This window comes from Morone saxatilis, unplaced genomic scaffold, assembly GCF_004916995.1.
Source record: "Morone saxatilis isolate NCDOM2014 unplaced genomic scaffold, NCSU_SB_2.0 Contig10, whole genome shotgun sequence".
In the NCBI taxonomy this organism is placed as follows: Eukaryota; Metazoa; Chordata; class Actinopteri; family Moronidae; genus Morone; species Morone saxatilis.
The window spans coordinates 2886705-2906589 of record NW_023339652.1 but is presented as its reverse complement, the minus strand read 5'-3'; the positions used below and the strand labels follow the sequence as shown (position 1 = coordinate 2906589).

The window sequence follows — 19885 nt, the reverse complement described above, 5'->3', positions numbered from 1 at the left end:
TCTTCCTCCTCTTCTTCTTCCTTCTCAGCATTCAAACCTCATCCCGAACCAATATGCAGTGTCTGTTAGCCTGCAGGACGAGAGAGACGGACAAACAAGGATGAAGTGAGAAAAAGTAGATGATGGGTGAGGGGCTGAGCAGCAGGGGTAAGAGGGCGAGAGAGCTAGAGAGACAGTAGCGGGAGTGAGGGAGACAGAGAGAGATGGTTCATTAAACATTTAGAGGGATGGAGAGCAGACAGGCCTCTCCATTTCTCTCCTCTTACTGTTCGGGAGATAGGAGATTGAATGTAGGTCTGCCTGTGCACCGAAATACTTAGTGCATTGTGCATTCGTGTGTGTGCGCGCATGTCTATGTGTGTGTTTTCTGACGTGCTGAAATCCCTGCTTGTCCCCACAGGTCTAGATAATGGCTTGGAAATGTAACAGCACCACCCTAAATATAGCAACCTCAGTCTGCTGTAACGCTGTGCTTAATCCCTATATCACAACACACACACATAAACATGCAAAGACAAACACGCAGAGTAATGCAATTCCAAGGTTAGCCAAAGGAATTACATGTTGGTTGAGCTTACCCGCAGTGTATCTGCCTCTCTATATAAACTGGAGTGTATTTACCCTTGTACACACCTCTGTGTATTGTCCCATTTAGCACGGTTCCCACTCATGCATCCTAATGGCCCCAGAGAGCCAGGGAGTCTCTGCTGTCTGTTATTAGTGAGCAGCACAGATCAATGGGCTCTGGGACTGCAGCGCTAGCCTGTTAGCGCGTCCCCATTCAAACTCACTGAGCCGTAGCTAACGCCACAGCTAAAGTGTTTGCTAGTATAAAGTCTCCAAAGTGGGTAGGTGCACCTGTACCCGCCCTCCTTCAACAGATGTAAAGCTGAGCTCCAAAGCCAGTGGGAAGTGAGAGGGAGACTGTGGACAAGAAATGAGAAGTGGTACAAAGGGGCCTTTGATGTGGCAGTGTTTGGGTCGAGTGGGTGGGTGTTAAAAGGCCAATTCACTCAATTTACAGTGATATCGAGCCATGCAGATGGTTTCGAGTTTGTCAGCTTTTCAGATAGCTGTCTCTAAGATTGCAGCTGCCACCACAATACAAAGAAGGTGAAAGGAATTCCATTTGTTATGCTCAAAGCGTTGAAAACTTGCACTCAAAAAAAATTAACAGCATCTTTCCAGAAGCAGTGTCCCTGATAATCCACAGACCTTACTGTGAAGAATTTTCTTCTGCACAAAAGTATTTTCAATGAGCGTTGATAAGAATAAAAGGTATTTCTCTGGCTAGATGCAGGTGAAAGGAAAGCGGGAGGATGTTTTTTGTATTTGGCATGAGCCGACCCTTTAAACCTGCATGAATCAATATTTTTTTGTATCAGGATTGACTCAGATGATTGTGGTCATACATGACAGACAGTCATGGTCCCAAAATTGTGCACAACTGTTGCCCAACTCTGCAGTTTAATGGAGCTTTGCAGCCCCATTTACCTCATTGTTTTGCTTTTGTGACACATTTACAGTTGCTAGCTGGTGAACATAGCGGAGAATTTAGTAGCTCAGGTTGGTGGAAACCAAAACAGAGATATAAGGAAAGTTACCATTGATGTTCTGTTCATCACATGGACAGAAACAAGGCTCAAAAAGAGTGACAACCGCGCTAGCAGTCTGCCGGATGTGAACGTAGGCAACCCTTTACCCATAACAACTTTATAAGCTGTGGAAATGGCGGTGGCCATTAGCTTGTATTGATGTTTTACTTCCCTCTGGTGGCCAAAAAGCTTCACAAACTGGATATTGAGTTGTCACAATGAGTCATCCATCTGATCTGATGGATATTATACAGGTTTTTTATTACATAACTATTGTAGAACAGATCAGTACAGCACTGGTTGTGTAACAGAAGACTGTCTGAATTGATGGAATAAGGCATTTTGTTTGAATTCTTTACAAATGTGCACTAAAAGTGTTTTATAATTATGATTAGGATCATTATTATGTGGAAACTGGTATTATTATTCCTTCAGTGTGAGTGTCTCTTGACGGCCTAACTGCTTTTTCAGAGGCTTTTCAACTCTGACATGAATACAGTTCTGAGAAAAATGCTGACTCGAAACCGAAAAAGAAAAAAGATTTTGATACTGGATATCAGCCTAAAATGTCAGGGAGAGATCGGTCAAACCTTTGTGTCGATTTGACAGTGTTTGTGTCTGGGAACTCAGAGAGAAACTGGGCCGTATGCATGCTCGCACACATAGACACACACATGCATAATCAGGCGATCCCTCTCGCTCGCTCCACTCCATCAGCATATGTCAGCATATGGCTCCCTCCTCAGAGAGACTGTTGAACAGACTGATCCAGGTTTGATGTTGCTCCAGAGGCCCTGACCTGGGATGGAGGGCAGAATGGAAAGGAAAAGGAACAAGAGGGAAATGGGAAAGGAGGAAGGAAAGGGAAAAAGGGAAGGAAAGGAAAGGGGGAGCTTTCTCTCCAAACAGCTGTCATCCTGAACTCTCTCCTCCTGCTGACCGGCCTGATGCTGTCGTCTGGATTGTTACTGTCAGGCTTACGCTCCCTTCAACACACACTCTTTAACCACTCATGTGCACGTGTGTGTGTGTGTGAGACGAAACATACGACCATATTGAGCCATCTGTTCAAGTGCTAATTGGTATGCATGACAATGTTTTTCCAACCCATAAAACCTAATGAAAATGAACACCCCACCCGCCCTAATATGCCTTAATGCTATCACCCACTCCTCTCTGCCCTGCCCCCCTCCACCCATACCCCTCCTCCTGTACAACATTATAGGCATAATTACACTGTAGAGGGCATTAGCAGCCCCTCTTCCAGAGGCATTTTCAGTCCAGGAGGTAGGTCCTAAGATTGGAGATGTCTTGCAGTTCTTAGCGTCAGTGATCTGTCAGCCTTCTGAGATCCGAGGCCCTCCCAACCCCCCTATAAAGCTGGCTGTGAGTGTGAATTGTTGTAATTTTATGGGGTAAAGCTATTGGAAACACAGGGCTGCAATGTGCAAGTGATTTCCTCCTTTGTGCTGACGGCACACTTAAGGAATCAGACAAGCAGAGAGGGACAGGAAGAAGGGAGGAAGGGATATAAAATGCAAAAGAGGCAATGAATATATTAATGATATTAAAGTCAAAAGCGTTGAAGATGGAAACATTAATGAGTAATTAACAAATTAACCTCAACCTCTTTGGGTTGTGAAATACAAAGTGAGATTAGGAAATTCTCTGCAATCAGTTGTATGAGAGTTGAAAGGATTTTTCAGGTGATGAATCCCTGATTGACTCTATAAATCAAAATCAAAAAAGATTATATGAGCAGTGTCTTGGATTCCCCACAACTTACTTGAAATAGAGACTTGGTTTTAAAAGACTTGGTGTGTCCCGACTAAACTGGAGACTTTGGGCTGGACCTGTCTTTACTGACACAAGACTTGAGGATTGTTTTGAAAAGAATTTTTTGAAACTGAGTTGGACTTCGAACAACACTTGAGATTTGACTTGGACTTGTTTGGACCGAACTTGAGACTTCACATTGACTTGTCCTCTACAACTTGAGACCTGACTTGACATTACATTTGACAAGACTTACCTTGACACTTTGTTCAACCAAACTCAAGACTTGGTGTGGATTTCTCGTTTAAGACCAAAGACATGCTTGACTCAGTTTGACTTGACACCTGACTTCAAACTTGTTTTGACCAAACTTGAGGCTTGACTTAGACAAGTCTTGACTGACTTGAGACTTATTTTGAAAAGGCTTTACGTTAAGTTTGAACTTGAAACTTGAACTTGAATCTTAACTTTACTTGGATTTGGTTTGACCAACCTAAAACTTGGACTTGGACTTGCCCTAAAAGACTTGGAGCAGCTCTGGTAATCAATATGGTTTGTAATTTGTGTTGGGTGTTTTTTTATTTCAAAAATCAAATTATATGTGCCTATCGGATGTCCCAGGACAGAACCAGAACAGTGTTATAAAATGAATAGTGGCAAGAAAAGAAAGAAAACAAGGGATGAAGGAAAAAACAAGAAGAGAGATGGACTTGGCAAAGTGTGGCTTCGTTCACATGAATCACAGCAGGAAAATGCTGGATGGACGCCCGAGTCACTCTGTGCAGTTTGTGTGCGTGTGTGTGTGTGTGTGTGAGTTTGTGACGCCACACTGAAGAATGTGCTGCACATGTGAACAAAATGCCCCAGTTGTGCTGCGTATATAAAGGAAACCTGAGGTCAAACACACAAACACACTCAGTTGCAACCACCATGAAATGATCTACGAGGGAAATTACAGTACAAACAAGAGCTTACAGATGTGTCCTCGCAGAGAAAAGGAGCTTCTCAGTGCTGGGCTTTTTTCTCGTCCCCGGACACACACAAAAAGACACAGAAAACACTACCCTCTCATACCAGCCAATAAGTAGGTTTCCTCCGGCTGTCTTGTCTCCATCGTGTTCAACTTCACCTCTTTTGCTCCCAGCGTCCCCTCCACTCGTACCACCACGACTACCACTCATTCTCCTCCGAGGTCGTGTGTGTGTGAAGAGCAGTAATGGTGGTTTATTAAAGTGTCAGAGGCGGTTTCTGCCTGTCCTCGCCACAGGAACACACTGAGTGCCCTCGGAGAGCAAGCACACGGACAATTTTGGCAGCACACGTGCGTTTTCTAGTTTTTTATTGCCATCATATGTGAAAATAGCGGCTACGCCAAATGCTAATAGAGGTGATATCCAGGCTTTTGTAACCTTTGTGCTGTAAATGGCGCAGAGGTTTATTCACAATGGGACGTAATTGTACTGAAGCCAGTACAACAAATGCACCCGTGTTGTTAAATCAGTAGTGTTTTGTCGCTGGCAACTGCCTGCCTTTTCTCTTCCCTCTCTCTCTCTCTCTGTCTCTTTGTTTCTCCCCGCTGCTCTTATTACGCCATTTTCTGTCTCCACCCTGTGGTTTTCCGCTCAGTCGTCCCCTTTAGAGGTGTCACGACCGATGTGCGTGAACACACCGGGGGGATTTATTGTTCAAGCAGGGCACAGCGGTGGAGGTGTTACATGTTGTACAGGTGCACAATATTGAGGATTTACTGTAAAACACACAGTCAAAGGATGCTCTCAGGGCCCTGGTGACTTTTTTTTTTGACCGGCGTCCCAAATCTGTGTCGGTTGAGTTGAAGCGGTACCAATCTGATATGATCCCGCCCCCCTTCCAAGGCCTATCCGCTCTTTCTTCTGTTAGTTGGATCGGCATTGTTGGCCCGTTTTGTGGAGAAGCATTAGTCAAATGGGCCATCATCCCCGTCGGCGAGTCAGATGATGACTTTTGGCAGAATGCAGCCGCAGCGCCATGCCAGACAATCAGAGCCGTTGCCATTTCATCACACGGTCGCACACGGACGCACAGCCACGCACGCAGACTCACACCACAAACAAGCTGTTTCTCATTAAGCCCGCAAACATGAGAGATTGAGCGAGAGAAGCGGGAGGTGATGAAGGAGGAGAGACAGGAGAAGCTGAAGGCTGAAGCTGAGATAAGAGTGTCTGAAGAAGAAAGAGGAAAAGAAAAAAAACAGGTGACACACCACAAATCTAACAAAGAGTCAAGGGTGAGAGTGTGGCATTGTAGTGCTGTCAACCAAAGAGACACCCACCTACCCAACACCCAGTACCCCCAGCCACCCTCACCCCATGCCCCTCAGCCACTGCTGTTCCCATAGCAACAAGATACAGGGAGGAGGCAGGGGGTGAAGAAGAGAGGAAGTGTGCTAAAGATTAGGGTGGAATTTTGCTGCTGCTGCTGCCTGGATTTGACCAATCTGGTGTTGAGGCTTTAAGATGCTCTAATTCCTTTCCCCTTCCTTCCCTCTATCACGTGCGCACACACACTCAAACTCCAGGTCAGGCTGACGTGAGCTAGAAAGCATAATTTTAGGGAGATAATTCTAGGAGCAGCACTGTCGTAGTAGATGCAGGAAGAAGTGGGGACGAACTAAAGCAGGCTTTTTCCAAAATAAAAATAGGAATATTTTTTATTTTCATCTTCAGCCAAGGTTTATGTAATCACCTCCATCTGTACGTTTGTGAGCTTGGTGACCAGATGTGCATGAAATTTGCTTTGCTCATTCACACCCTCAGGAGGAAGAAGGCTATTGATTCTAGTGACCTTACGACCAGTGCCACCATTAAGCCGGGTTTTCGATTTTCCAATGAAAAAATCTCCTTATCCCCCAGTTGTAAAAAGTGTTTGTTGTCCACATTCGTGCTCCCAGCAGATACAAACCTATTGATTTTTGTTGACCATATCAAATTTCTGCGTTTATTAATTTCTCAAAGGCGGCAGGAAAACATTTCACATTGTCCAGGTTCAATTTAACCTCCAGTAAAAGTTCATTTGAAGTGAGTGCAAGGTCTGTAGTATATAGAAAACATGCTGTGTTTTACTCTTTTGGGTGTTTTTTTTCTACTGCTGTTGTGATTTCCATTCATTTCATAAGGGGTACTGCTAAGGACTATTTTCCTTATTGATGCATCTGCTGAACACTTTGTCGATTAATCAGTAAACAGTTTGATCTATAAAATGGTAGAAAATAGTGAACAATGTCCATCATAGTTCCCTCGATATAAGAGGTATGTCTTGTTTTGGGTTCATTTCAAGAGAGATTTGATTTCCTACATTTGAGAGGCTGACAAAGCTCTTTTTTCCTGTCACTTGACTCACCTGCAACTGACAGCTGTCCTCATCATCAATATTTTTCTGATTCATTTCACCAATTTTTATAAATTGTCAGAAAATAGTGACAAATATTAAAATTTTATCCAACCAACTATCAAAACCAAAAAGAAAAAAACCCAAATATATTGAGTAAACTATCATATAAGATGAAGAAAAGCAGCAAATCCATAAAATTTGGAAGCTTAAATCAGTGGATTTTTTGTTGACTCATCCATTAACGAGTAATTGTTAATTTAGAGATATGAGCTCATTTAGCAGACTTGCTTGAATTGTACAATCTATCAAAGTGAACATCAGTTCACTTTTGTCAACACTGATTCGTATTCATACCCTTCAGAAATGAATGCAAACCGCCCAACTTTATGGCATGCAGTTGAAAGCATTAATATACATGATTTGTAGTTATGGAACTTGCACAAAACCTTTATATATACTGTATTTCAAGTGTTTCTTTGAATCAAAAGGTCTCTTTTCATTGGTGGTTTAGGTGTGCACAGTACAACTATAGATAGCATTCCGCAACAGTTCAGAGTTTAGCCTGACTGTAAGTGTGACTCGCTCTAAGTGGATCTCCTCCTCCGCATGTTATGGTGTTCTGTACCTTGTTCCTTGGGAGTACATGAGCTGCACGTCTGCGGTGGGTACAGGAGGAGGTGGCACGATGACTAACGCACAGTTCGAGTTTCTTTTTTGCAACTTGAATAACTTACACACATGGAAGGAAGGCAGGAAGGGTGCAAACGGTGGAACAAGATTTGTACTGGGTTTGAAAGGACATCATTCATCAAAAACATGCTGTTTTAAATTAAATTAAGAGAAACCTTCAGCTTAAAAAAGAGATGTCATACAGTTATTCAAATACCAACGTTCAATACAAGAATTGTATTCTCCTGGTGAGTTCTCATCCATGCTACAATTACAGTTATTCATATATAAAACTCATTAGTGTTTTTCATTTTTTTTAAAATAGCTGTATTTAAAAGACCAGATCTGTTTAGAATGAATTTCACCTGTATTTTATTCTAAACGCTGTTGTGCTTCCTGCTGTGACATATGAATGCTGACATTATTTACTAGAGGGTCCTCTTGACCAGGGTTAAAATTCTGTATAATTTTTTAAATCTAATTAGTTTTTAATCAGCTAACATTATATTCATATTTTTGAATCTATTCAGGTACGGCACTCGTCGATAGCTGCAGCTGGGGCTACACTGGTTGAAATCACACTTTCTGTTGTTCAGATGTTGGTCACAGTTTGCAAAAAATGACCTGCTACCTAATTATTTTGCGCGTTGTCATTCCTTGAAAAAGCAAGGAAGGAGAGAAGATTAGATAAGAACGCTGCAGAGCTCAGCTCATTTTGGTATTTTATCACCAATTCCAGAACTGAACCAACTATCAGGAACAAAACACAAATAACAAAGCAAATGATGATGACTGCCCACCCAAAAAGTATTTTTTTTATTCTAAAAATCAAGAGGCATTTGTTCTTGTGAACACATTTTTGTTAAGCTAACCTTAAAGTTCACTTTTCAGGTTTATTTTTTCCTATTATTGCACACCACGATGTGGTCCAACATGACAGTCGTACACATGTCCTTTTTTTGACACTGGTCCAACAATTTCACAGAAAACAATTCAATGCAACTCACAATAGATTCAGATAAAGAACAACATCTATGTTTTGCCTAACAGAATAGAGAAATGGCCGTTTCCTTTCATGCAGCTCATCTTTTAAACAGCTGCTGCTATGACTGAATTTACAAAAAAAAGAAATTAAGCAAGAGACATTTTCCTGCTAAAAGGATTTATATTGTCCTTCATTTTCAATATACTTCGAGTATACATATCAAGACAGCTTTATTTGCCACAGATCCCAACACTGCACAGACCAGTGCCTGCAGTATCTAACAAGGCAGCTTTATTCCTGTGGAAACAGTGTGGGCTCCTCCACTGTTTTATAGACGCAGGAAAATATGACATGAGAAACGAGCAAAATGAGACCTGTTTCACTTGCATCCATGTGTCGTGCATCTGTGTGTTTTTCCTCATACTGTGTGTATGTATATGTGTGAGAGTGTAGGTGCGCGTGTGTGTCTCCTCTCATTAGCGGGCGGCGGCGTGCGGTAGCTCGTTAGCGCAGAGCTAGCTGAGCGTCGGGGCACCGGTGCAGCTTCATTAGCTACTGTGACATTTATCTGATCGTTTCCCTGCGTCGCATGTACTGCCACGTCTCCATGGCAACCACAAATGCATACACACACACACACACAAGCACGCATAAAGGCAATCATACAGTCTCGCATACCAGACCCAGTTCTTTCAGCTGGTCACAGTTATTCATAGATGCTAGTTCCATCAAAGCTGTCCTCCCTCTTGCAGCAGGGAAATACTGATAATGAATGTATGAAACCTGCTTTATGAAGAATGCACCAGTGGCTGTTGTCCCAGTGCTGTACCTAAGGTGGGAGGAATATTGCTTATTGTAAAGTTCAAGTGAATCACAGGCAATATCACACTCCCTCGTTTGGCTCGAACAGGGCCCCCGGGAGCCAGTTTACCCCGCTGTAACTCAGTTACAGAAAAACTAAAAGCGTTCCAAATAAATCAGTCGATACAGTACGCCACTCATTTAGTTTGAGTCACTAATCCGCCTCGCACCGCCGATGACAAAATCAGTTACAGAGCTGGATTCAGGGGAAAAAAGCACGCCTCTTATGGTGTGTTGTGGTGAAGTTGCTAATCTTGTTTACAGTTTGATACGGCAGCAGAAAATATTCAGGACTATGAAATGAATTGTGTGTGTTTTACTGGATGTCTCTGCTTGTGGCCTCTGTGCGTGTTTGCATGCAGGTGCTGCGTGATAGTTTGTTTAGGTGTGTATTAGCCCCATTTGGGACTGTCTTGTGCCTTCAAGTGGGGTTGTGTTTATCATGTTGCGGAGAAGAGCCCATTTTAAGCCCCTGAAAACTTGGCTGCGCTGTATTTCTCTGTAACATTAACTATTCATGACTAAATAAGCAACAAACTACAGTACACACAAGAACTCAACCAAACTCTGTGTGTGTGTGTGTTTGTGTGTGTGTTGTGATCACGGTTTTTTTTCGAGCAGCCATTCCAAAGCCGCAAACTGTGATCAGATTCTGATTCAGATGTTTCTAAATCCTGACAATCATAGTAGGATTGCTCACTCTAAAAGCAGTGAGGGAAGGGGCACAGCAAAACGAAAATATGTATTGAATGAATACATAAATATCATGCTTAATTGAAAAACAATAATAAATGGATTTTTTAGCTTTTTTAAGCATTTGATATGCCACATGGTTCAACTTGGAGCTAAGTTGTGACCTATGTGACATATCAATGCTTTTTAAAATGCAGCCATGGAAGTAACCGTTCTTTAAGATGATATTCTGGGTGTTTTTTTCAGCTTTATTGGACAGATTGAGAGTGTAGAGCCTTATGGTCTTTAAAACCAACTGTTCATTCCACTGCATGTCCATTTTTACAGACATAAGGGACAATGAAGAAGGAATGTTGTGTCTACATTTAGGTGTTCATGGAAATCTTTCAGTGGTTTCCAGACATTTTTGCTAGGGCTGTCACGATAACCGCAATAATTGTAAAGCCAACTGCAGCAGACGTCACATCATTACCTCATGTTCATTTTGTTTGTTAAGACGGGAAAACGTCCAAGAGCGGCGAGGCTGAAGAGACACAGCTGAAACGCAGCGCTACTCAGGATCCCTCAGTTCACCGCCCAGGATTTAAATACCACGGAAGAAAAAAGTTACGTAGCCTTTGCAAAACCATTCTGGAACTGGAAACACCAGCAGTCTTGTAGTAAAACACAGACTGGTCCGCCAATTATCCCAGTTCTCCAAGGCTGTGGCGTTTGCGTCCCGCTGCCCGCCAGTGTTTGGGTTTAACGAGTGACCCTGTTAACTGGCAACTTTCAGCCAAATATGTTAAATAACTGGCAACTTTTTAGGCTGTGAGTCGCCAGGGTCACGGATCCAGGAGATGGGAGGAGGGGGGGCATTAGCACAAGCTGGTACTGAGACATTATCCCACTGTACCCCTTAGTCAGTTTATTCAAGACGTAAAACTTTCCAGGATTTCCAAGAAAGAACAAAACTTTTTTTTGTATAATCATATTTTTTTCCCCTTATTTACCAATATTATCTTGTGACACCTTACTTCTGATATCTATGATAGTAAAACGGTAACATGATATGACCATAATGTCATGAATTATTTCCTCAGAAAGTGATAATATTGAATTATTACTCAGCCATTGGTGTGTGTTAGTGTGTGTGTCTTATGCTTCTTTTAGCATATTCCACATTTTGTGTCTATCTTTGTCTGTGTGTTGTCGGAGAATCTGCCAGTGTGTGTACGTGTCAGGATATATGACTGTCCAGGTCTGTATGTGTGTGTGTTAACATGTCTGTACACATGTGTGTGCGTCTAGGTGTGTGTGTGTGTGTTTAGCTGACCTTGGTCGCCCCGCTCCCTCTGGGGGGAACTGATGTTTCTCACTCTGCTTGTCAACAAGATTAGTTCCCCTGTGGGACCGTTACACACCCTGCAAACACGCTGCCAATGAGAAGACGTGTGCGATAGCTCGGCCCTTCCGCGAACCCACTGAAGTGTGTGTGTGTGTGTGTGTGTGTGAGGGTTGTTCTGTGCAAGTGTGTGTGCATGTGCTGCGATTGAGGGGTTAAGGGAGTCAGAGAGGATGTGTGTTCTAGAGCAGAAACAGAAGGGAGAAACAGCAGGGGGATCAACGCAGCCAGCCTGAACTGTAGCCCGTGTGCGTGTATGCATGTGTGATATGTGTGTATGCATGTGTGTGCGTCTGTGCCTGGTTTCTGAGAGAGCCCATGCTGAGCTCTGAGCTGTGCTTACTCCTAGACCTGGCTCATCTGCATCCGTCTCCTGCACTCGCTCCCTCTCTTTTTTTGCCCACTCTTACCCGCCTCGCTCGTCCTCTCTGTCTCTCTCCCACTGTCTTTTTGTAGCACATTCCTGTCTGGCTGCCTGTTGGAGTCCAGCTGTGAACAAGGCAAACAGAGAGGATAGCAGGCCGTTAATGTATTCCAGGTAGCTCATTGCTGTCACTGTATGCTCCTCATCTGTGGGGGCGGAGCTTATTTTCCTTATCCCTTATACCTGTAATATCCACCATGTATAGTTACAATACATCTATACAAACAGAAGGTCACATAACTACATAGAGGTCTTACTTGTAGTGTTGAACCCACAGAGAATCATCACCCAACTTTACAGTTCTCCTCAGCTCTATGGTGCTTTTTAGCATCTTTCAGCTCATTGTTTTGGTTCTGCAGCCATTATCGTTGGTTTGATTCAGTCTCTCTCACCAACTTCATTTCTAAGTTGTTGTTTTCAGCAAAAAGCTCTGATGATATGCAGGCTGTGTGCTACCTGTGTCAAAAGTTGAGTGATTGTTGAGCTTAAATTTAGTGCCCTGTAGCACAACTCTAATGATGCTCTGTGTCTGCTGGACGTCTAAATAGGCAACTGTTTGCAAACACATTTGCCATAGCATCTTTATGAAGATATAATATGTCAATGTTGTGGTTATAGCTTGTTCTACGGCCCCCAAGTGGCCAAAAAACCAATTAATGCCGATTTAAGTAACTTCATTTCTGGAAATGTGCAAATTAGAAACCTGGTCTCCCCAGCTGGGTTTCTCCTGGAGAAAGCTGTTTTCTTGGCATTATATACACATAACCGGGTTTCTTATCAGATTTTTGACATGAACAATACTTCAGGCTGCAGAGCTACTGTTGAGGATGACAGAAAAGTGTGGGATCCTTGTATTCAAATTAACTTTTATTTGTAGTTAAACTATAACTGACATTAAGCAGCCTCTATATGACTAAAGTAGTTTAGTTCCACAGCTGAACCTTTGTCTATTTGTCAAAGTTAGATAGGATATTCATCAAGAAATAGCCCCAACACATAAGCACAAATAAAATTACAAACAGTTGTTTTTACTTTTCAGTTCATGTATGTGTAAAACAAACACAATACACCGCGTAAATGAGACAGCTTACAAGGCTTTGGAAGGCATACTTTTTACTCCGGAGAGTGTTTCCCCACCCCTCCAGTATTTATGCTAAGCTAGGCTAACCACATCCTGAGAGACAAGAGACTAATACAGTATTGATCTCCTCAGTGTCACTGTCAGAAGGAAAGCCAATTAGTGCATTTGCCAAGATGTTGAACAATTCGTTTAATATAGGGGAGGTCTGTGGAGCTGCGGATGTAAAATGAAGATGATGAATGCATAAATAAATTATCCTCATAAGGTTTTATGGTCAATATCGTGCAGCTGTAGTTTGCTGTCTAATTTGAGTGTGAGGTGAGGGAATAGCAGCCCTCAGCAGCTGCTTCGAAGACCTATCCAGACACTTTTTGCAGTCTAGCTGGGCACACACACATATATACACACACACACACACGCTCAGTGTAGATCAGCCCTCAGTCACGGCCCTGTGCTGCAGGGAGGTTGGAGTGATGGAAGCAATAGTTAAGCCATTAAGGCAAACAATTGGCTCAAATTGAGAGGGAGAGAGAGAAAAGAAGAGGAAGAAGAGGGAAAGAGGGAGGGAGATGGAGAGGCCATGACAGGAGTGGATCCACTCAACGACTTAATCCGAGCCCCAGGACACTCTCCTGCTGAGCTTCACACACTTGCACAAACATCTACACACGCACACGCTAAAGCTCTGTCTGCTTGCAATAACACCTTGTCAGTCTTGGCCACAGGGGCGATGGAAGAGGCGCTCATTCCTTTGTAGTGAGGAGAGTCACCTACTTCCAACCACCTCGGGGAAAGACCGAGCATGCAATCTACACAAGGCAGTTCTGTAAGCGTTTGTACGCCTTATGGCTGCAAGTGTAAGGCTATTCATTGTCTTAGCAGGCGGAGTGAATGGTGGAGGGAGCACAGGGCGGACAGTGTCCTAGACGAGGGAGGCGCTTCTCTGACACCGGCTATTGTATCGTCTCCTCCGTGGACTCGTTCAGTCCCCACAGGCCTCACATAAACAGCCAACAATGAGGGATTGTGTCCAGCTATTCTTTGTCACACACACATCAGTTTTACGTGTGTGTGTGTGTGTGTGTATGAGAGAGGGCGAAGGGATGATGTGCTGCAGTCCTGAACCCAGCGACCGCCGAGGCTCGTCCGATGCAGTCGTCTTGCCGTTTATGTGCCTAATCATCAGCCAGTGATAGGGGCAGTAACTCCTCGCCACCGCTGCTGCCCTTTCCTTCCCTTCCTCCCTTCTTTCCCCCCCATCAGCAGCCACCCTTGGGGCTCCCTCAGCGCCGAGGCCCCCGCGATTTATCGGACAGCTTAGTGAGGAGCCGCTGCTGCCGCGAGGACTGTTAGCACCGGTTTGGCTCGTTGACTCCTTCTCCGGTTCTGGCGTTTTACTTGACATGTCCTTTAAGTCCTTTAAAGAATTGGGCGTTTCCGCTGAGCGCCTTGGCTCTTTCTGCAAAAGATGGATGGCCCGCGTTCAAAGGTCTGGATGTTTTTTCCCTCCCTCCCCGTCTCTCTATATCTCTTTTTCCCCTCCCTCCCTCCCTCCCTCCCTCTTTCCCTCTTTCTCTCTTTCTCTCTTGCTGAGCTTTATAGGGTGGCATTAGTGTTGTCAGCTAACCAAGCTTGGGATTTGGCTTTGTTTTGTTTTTGCCTCTTAAGATAATGCTTTTTCTCTCTCCTGCCGAGAATAACAAAAGGGAAAGTAGAGCAATAAAACAGCACAGCCATTGACTTTGGTTTCATTAAATTGGTTTTCAGCCATCTTAAATAGACCACAGGCCTTGATGGCAGTGATGTGTGTGTGTGTGTGTGTGTGTGTAAGTGTATGTTGTGGCCATTTGCGTATTGTCTTCAAAAACACAGCCACACTTTGCCTCGTGCGTCCTCGGGTGGCATTCTCATCTCTGTAGGGCCTCGCCGTTGAAAGCCTTTACTCGCCTTTATTCGTCCGGAAAAAAAAGACGCCGTAGCTGGAGTTAGCATTCCAAACACGTGGACAGACGAGTGTGTTTTGTGAAGATAAGTGTTGTAGCTCCGCAATGAGAAAGGGTGAAAGCACTTCACCCCCATTTCATATGCATTCCAGATGTGGAAATATAACCAGACCTATCGGCGTGTAAGCATCTGTGTCCTGTTAGAGGGCCTGGAGGTTTACTGTACTGGTTCTGCAGCCTAATCCCTCACACACAACCTCACATTAACACGCTGCATGCTGCTTATCCAGCGCTCATTCATGCATGCAAGCATGCACAAACATTCGCGCATGCAGAGCTGGGGGACAGTGCGCCAACATACATTTATAAAGTGTCTACAGCTCGTCCAGCAGCAGATGTCAGGTCAACAAGTACAGTGGAAAAAGCAGATATACTTTATATGTTGTCTGTGTTCAGCTCAGTCCTACAGTGTGGATTTACTGGCATCCTGAATAGATCCGCTGCTTCATCTTTACTATCTAACATCCACAGTTAGGGTCAGCGTGATGTGTCAGTCTGCTGATGTGTCGGGTCAGAATATATAAAAACTGCAAGCTTCAGGGATCTCAGTCTGTAAAACCTGTATTGAAAGCTGCCTCTTTCTGTTGTGAGGAGCTGCCGAGGCGCCCCAGAGAATTTTATTAGTGTGGCTCACTGCGATTCAGTGTCCTTTTGATGGTCTGAAGGCTGTTTTAGGGCCCACTGTGTTGAAAATAAAATTCTGGGTTTTGTACTTCTTTTTTGTCTTTTGTATTTTTGAATTTTTGCGTTTCTTTTTTCTTTTGGATATGGTCCCGTTCTTAGGGGAATGCTTTTTCCAATATGGTTGAAATTACCTCACAGTCTGTAATTGTGTTTAAAAAAAGATTTTATGTACTTTTTTTGTACGTTTTATTCTGTCTTGTGAGTATTGCTTTCTATTATTTTGGCAGAGGTGATGACCCATTTTTTTCCCTTTCACTGCACACTAAACTTGTCCCCCTCCAGTGAAAACCATGTACCTGCCTCCCAATTGTGGGATTTCGGACATTTTTCCAGATTACACCCCTCGAAAGTGTTCTCCTAACGCCTGGGGCTTAGAAAATACTTTTTCACAAAGCTGGAAACCAAAGCTGTTTTGTTTCTGGAAAGCTTACATTGTGGAGGTTTTCACAGCACAGAAACACGATATTTGATTACTTTACTTTCTATGTCCTTTGAGTTTTATTTACTTGCACAAGGTAAAATCAACAAACTTTTTAAGGTGCCTTAAAAACCTTGTGTAGAGGCAAAGCACGTAGCACCAGATAACGAATGCTGGGACCACGAGTCTCATGCTATTGGTGTCACTGATATAAAATGGTGTATTTCTAAGCTCTAATGTTCCGCCCTCTCTCTCCAACAGTAACGGCACGGCCGGGAAGATGAACGGGGCGTTGGAGCATTCGGACCAGCCAGACCCGGATGCCATCAAGATGTTTGTGGGCCAGATCCCGCGCTCCTGGTCAGAGAAGGAGCTGAAGGAGCTGTTTGAGCCGTACGGAGCCGTCTACCAGATCAACATACTCCGAGACCGCAGCCAGAACCCTCCACAGAGCAAAGGTACAGTGGCACAGGACACACTTTCATACTGTCCCGTCCTCTGTTTTTTTCCTCCCTTCTTGAAATTTGCATTTGTTATTTTCTTCTTCCTTTCCTTCCTTTTCCTGCTTGCTTTCTTCTTTCTGCAAGACAGTTTCATTTCCTTCACTTCCTTTCTTCTTGCCAGTTTTCTTTCCTTCCGTTCTCTCTTCATTTAAATAAATATTTTTTCTTTTTTCTTTCTTTCCTTGTATTAATATTTGTTTCCTATATTCCTTCTTTCCTTTCTTGTGTCTGAAAATGAAAATAAAATGTATGAAAATCTTCACCTTTAACGCAGGACTTCAATTTGTAATGGGATATTTTTCCACTTTATTGTTGCTCTCTAAACTTAAGTAAAATGATTTGAATGGGCACATATACACAAATAGACACTCGTGCAAATATATACAGACAGACAGACATGAATACATAATACACTTCCATGAACCCGGATCCACATAAAGAAACACATTCTGTACACACACACAGAGACACACACAGCAGTCAGTGGCTGAGTGGGCCGTCCCACATAGTTAATGGCAGAACAAATGATATATGTGCAAAATTACACAAGCAAACACACATTTCGTGCATCATTGGAAGACAAAGACTCTCCCAGCCAGACTTACACAGTCAATTGTGCGAAACCGCATGATTTGCAGCTATTTTCTCCCATTCCCTTTCTTTTTCCTTTGATGAATTCGTCAAGTGTGAGAGCAAACAATAGAGACAGCAGCAACGAACGGGCAGACAATAGCACTGCCATATTAACAGGCATCAACCGGAGTGGGGGCTGATGACACTCCTGATGAGACATGGAGAGTGGGAGGAAAGTAAAGAGAGGACGTCAGGAGGGGAGATGTGGCGCTTCAATCCAACTGTAAAGCACATTTCAAGAGAAGTTTCAAAGTGTCACACGGAACAAAATATGAATCAGTGGGGATGAAGCAAATAAAGCAAGTAAGCACTCATCTGCCAGAAGAATGGAGCTGAATTAAGGATTTATCATTTTTGTGCAAGAGGATCTTCATCATACATGTCTGGAAACACCCGACGATGTCTTAACGTTGCAACGAGCGGTCATAAATCTACCTCATGTTCTACAAAATACATTTAAATACTGCAGATTTGTTTTGTCAGATTTGTTTTGGGAGGAAATATAATTGCTCCCTGGGTTACATTTGCTGGCAAGGTTTTTCCAATTCAGGAATATCCAATACAGTTTTATACCGCACATATATCATAAGATGGATGAAGGATTGGCCAAAGCTCAGGTCTTTGACACCATAGACCAGGGTTCATGTTGCACATGTTGTTTGGTTTAGGCTAGCTAAGGTTAAGGTCAGAAAAGGATTGGGGTTCTCATTTAATGTTGAAAAAGTCAACGCATTCCATCTTGTGATTCAAATGTTATACTTTTTCAGTATTTAACCGAGACCACCATCTTTCCCTAAACTCAACCAAGCGTTCTTAGTGGCCTAAAAATTGCCAGAAATTAGGTTGACTACTTTTACAGTTAAAATGTTGTTATGTTGGGTATGAATGTTTGCGTTGGCTGGAAACAGCACGTTCCATGCAAACAATGTCTGATTTCTAACCACGGAAAGTGGGCAAGTGCCCAACATTCAGATCCCAATTGGCCCCTTTTGCATGTCATCTGGCTTTTGTCATCATGACAAATGGAACACATTAGTTATTGTTCACTAATCTTGTCTATCAAAATCTAGTTTTTAAGACTTTTATTTTTTAGAAAACCAGTTAGTTCCAGCATTGGAAAACAGGCTGGTCTCTGGGTCATGTGGGCTGCCATACAATGGAGCTGCCATGTAATGCTCTGCTGTGGGCATTCAGAGCTTGCGAGTTCAATGTGCACGGGGTGAGGGGTCAATAGGGGCTCAATGGCAAATTGTAGTTGGAGGGCCCCCAAACTGGTTGATCTGGCCTTGGTGCAAACTGATTAATTTACATGAATGTAGTCTATAGGCTGCACACTAGCAATGGGTGATTTGGTAGAAACATGTACGATTTTTATTTTCACTTTCTTCTCTTTTGCTATTACATGGAGCCAACCTCCCTGTCATATTTATTTACAGAATTTGCTTTTTGCTATTATTTTTTAATGATTTCCTTTTTTTTTTTTAAACTTGCATTCCTCAGGGGGGTGTAAAAGCTTTTTGGAGACAGTCGGAGAAGCAGATGTCACAAATTCTAAATTAACACGTGCTATTGAGATCATGTTTCGAAATTGAATGGAATTTTCAGCGGCTAAAAGGTGTGCTGTCCTTCACCTTTCTGCACCCAAAGTCTGAGTCTCACATCTCAGTCTGCTTCTGTTCTTAACTTTCTTTCTCTGTGTGTACCACCTGAGCTTATGAAAGCCTGAAGACAGCGTTCCACCAAGACCCAAATCAACTCACTTTTGCACACCAACACACTTGTCATGCGCTTTGTGTTTGTGTGTTCTTAGCCTGGAGATGACTCCTTCTCTCCCCACCAATCTCTTCTCCCTCCTCTTATTCGTTCTCTGCTGCGTCTGAGGAGGGAGAAAAAAAGGGCCAGAGTTCCTCCTCCTATCCTTCAGCTCCCTCAAATCTCCTGCTTCATCTTCACTACCCTTGAAATGAGTTGTTTTTATGGTTGATGAGTCAAGAGTGTCACTTACCAGCACTTCTACAGGGGGAAAGAACACCTACCATGCCTTTTATTTATTTTTTCTCTGAATGGCAATCTCTCGCTCTATATTCCTCATTTTTGTGGTCGCTCTTTCTGTGCTGCGAGGTGGAGTGTTTTAAGAGGAAATGTAGCATTTGATTGGGCTCTTACTGGCCTTGTTATTCGCAGGCTTTGAGCACTGTTGTTGTTTTCTCATAGTTAAGTAAGCCGCCTGGCCTCATCTGCACCCGCTCAACTCAGAGGAGTTGCAATGGCCCCCTTGCCGGCTTCACTGTTGCGCCAGAGCCGATGGTAATTTCACCGGTGTCAGGGAAACTGTGGCCTCTCTCTTCCCTCAGTGTGTTTATTTTAAATTAGCGAGGGTGTTGTTTGAAAAGGATCTCAGCCATTTGGGGCAAATGAGCCCACTCCGATGCCCCAGTGGCGACCCAGAGGCACTTTTTCCTTTTTCGTAAAATAGCAGTTTGGATTTAAATTAGTTTGTTAGTCCCACTGAGACGCAGACAAAGTTACAACTACAAGCCTTTACAACTCCAACAACTTCTCTGTTTCCTCCTTTTGGTTTTGTGTGGAGCCTCATTAGCTGACACTTCAGCAACTGCTAGTTCAAAAAAGAACATCAACAGCAAAAAGATAAAAAAACAGCACAACATGGCAAATATTGATTGACAGCAGATATTTGGCAAGTACAAGATAGGATTCTAAATGAAATGTTCAACTAGGATATAAAGACCTGGAACACTTAGACTGAGCCTTGTTAAATCCAGATTTGTTAGTCTGCGTTTCTTCAC

At 43.2% G+C, this 19885-nt stretch overlaps 1 protein-coding gene across 1 annotated transcript in view; it reads left to right on the top strand.

Annotated features, from left to right (window-relative positions):
• celf2 (cugbp, Elav-like family member 2) overlaps positions 1–19885 on the top strand; it is a gene marked incomplete in the record, with an annotated part of 193632 nt that overhangs the window by 102006 nt on the left and 71741 nt on the right. The window contains 1 exon segment of the mRNA XM_035675514.1: positions 16204–16400. Coding sequence (XP_035531407.1) covers positions 16204–16400 — 197 coding nt within the window.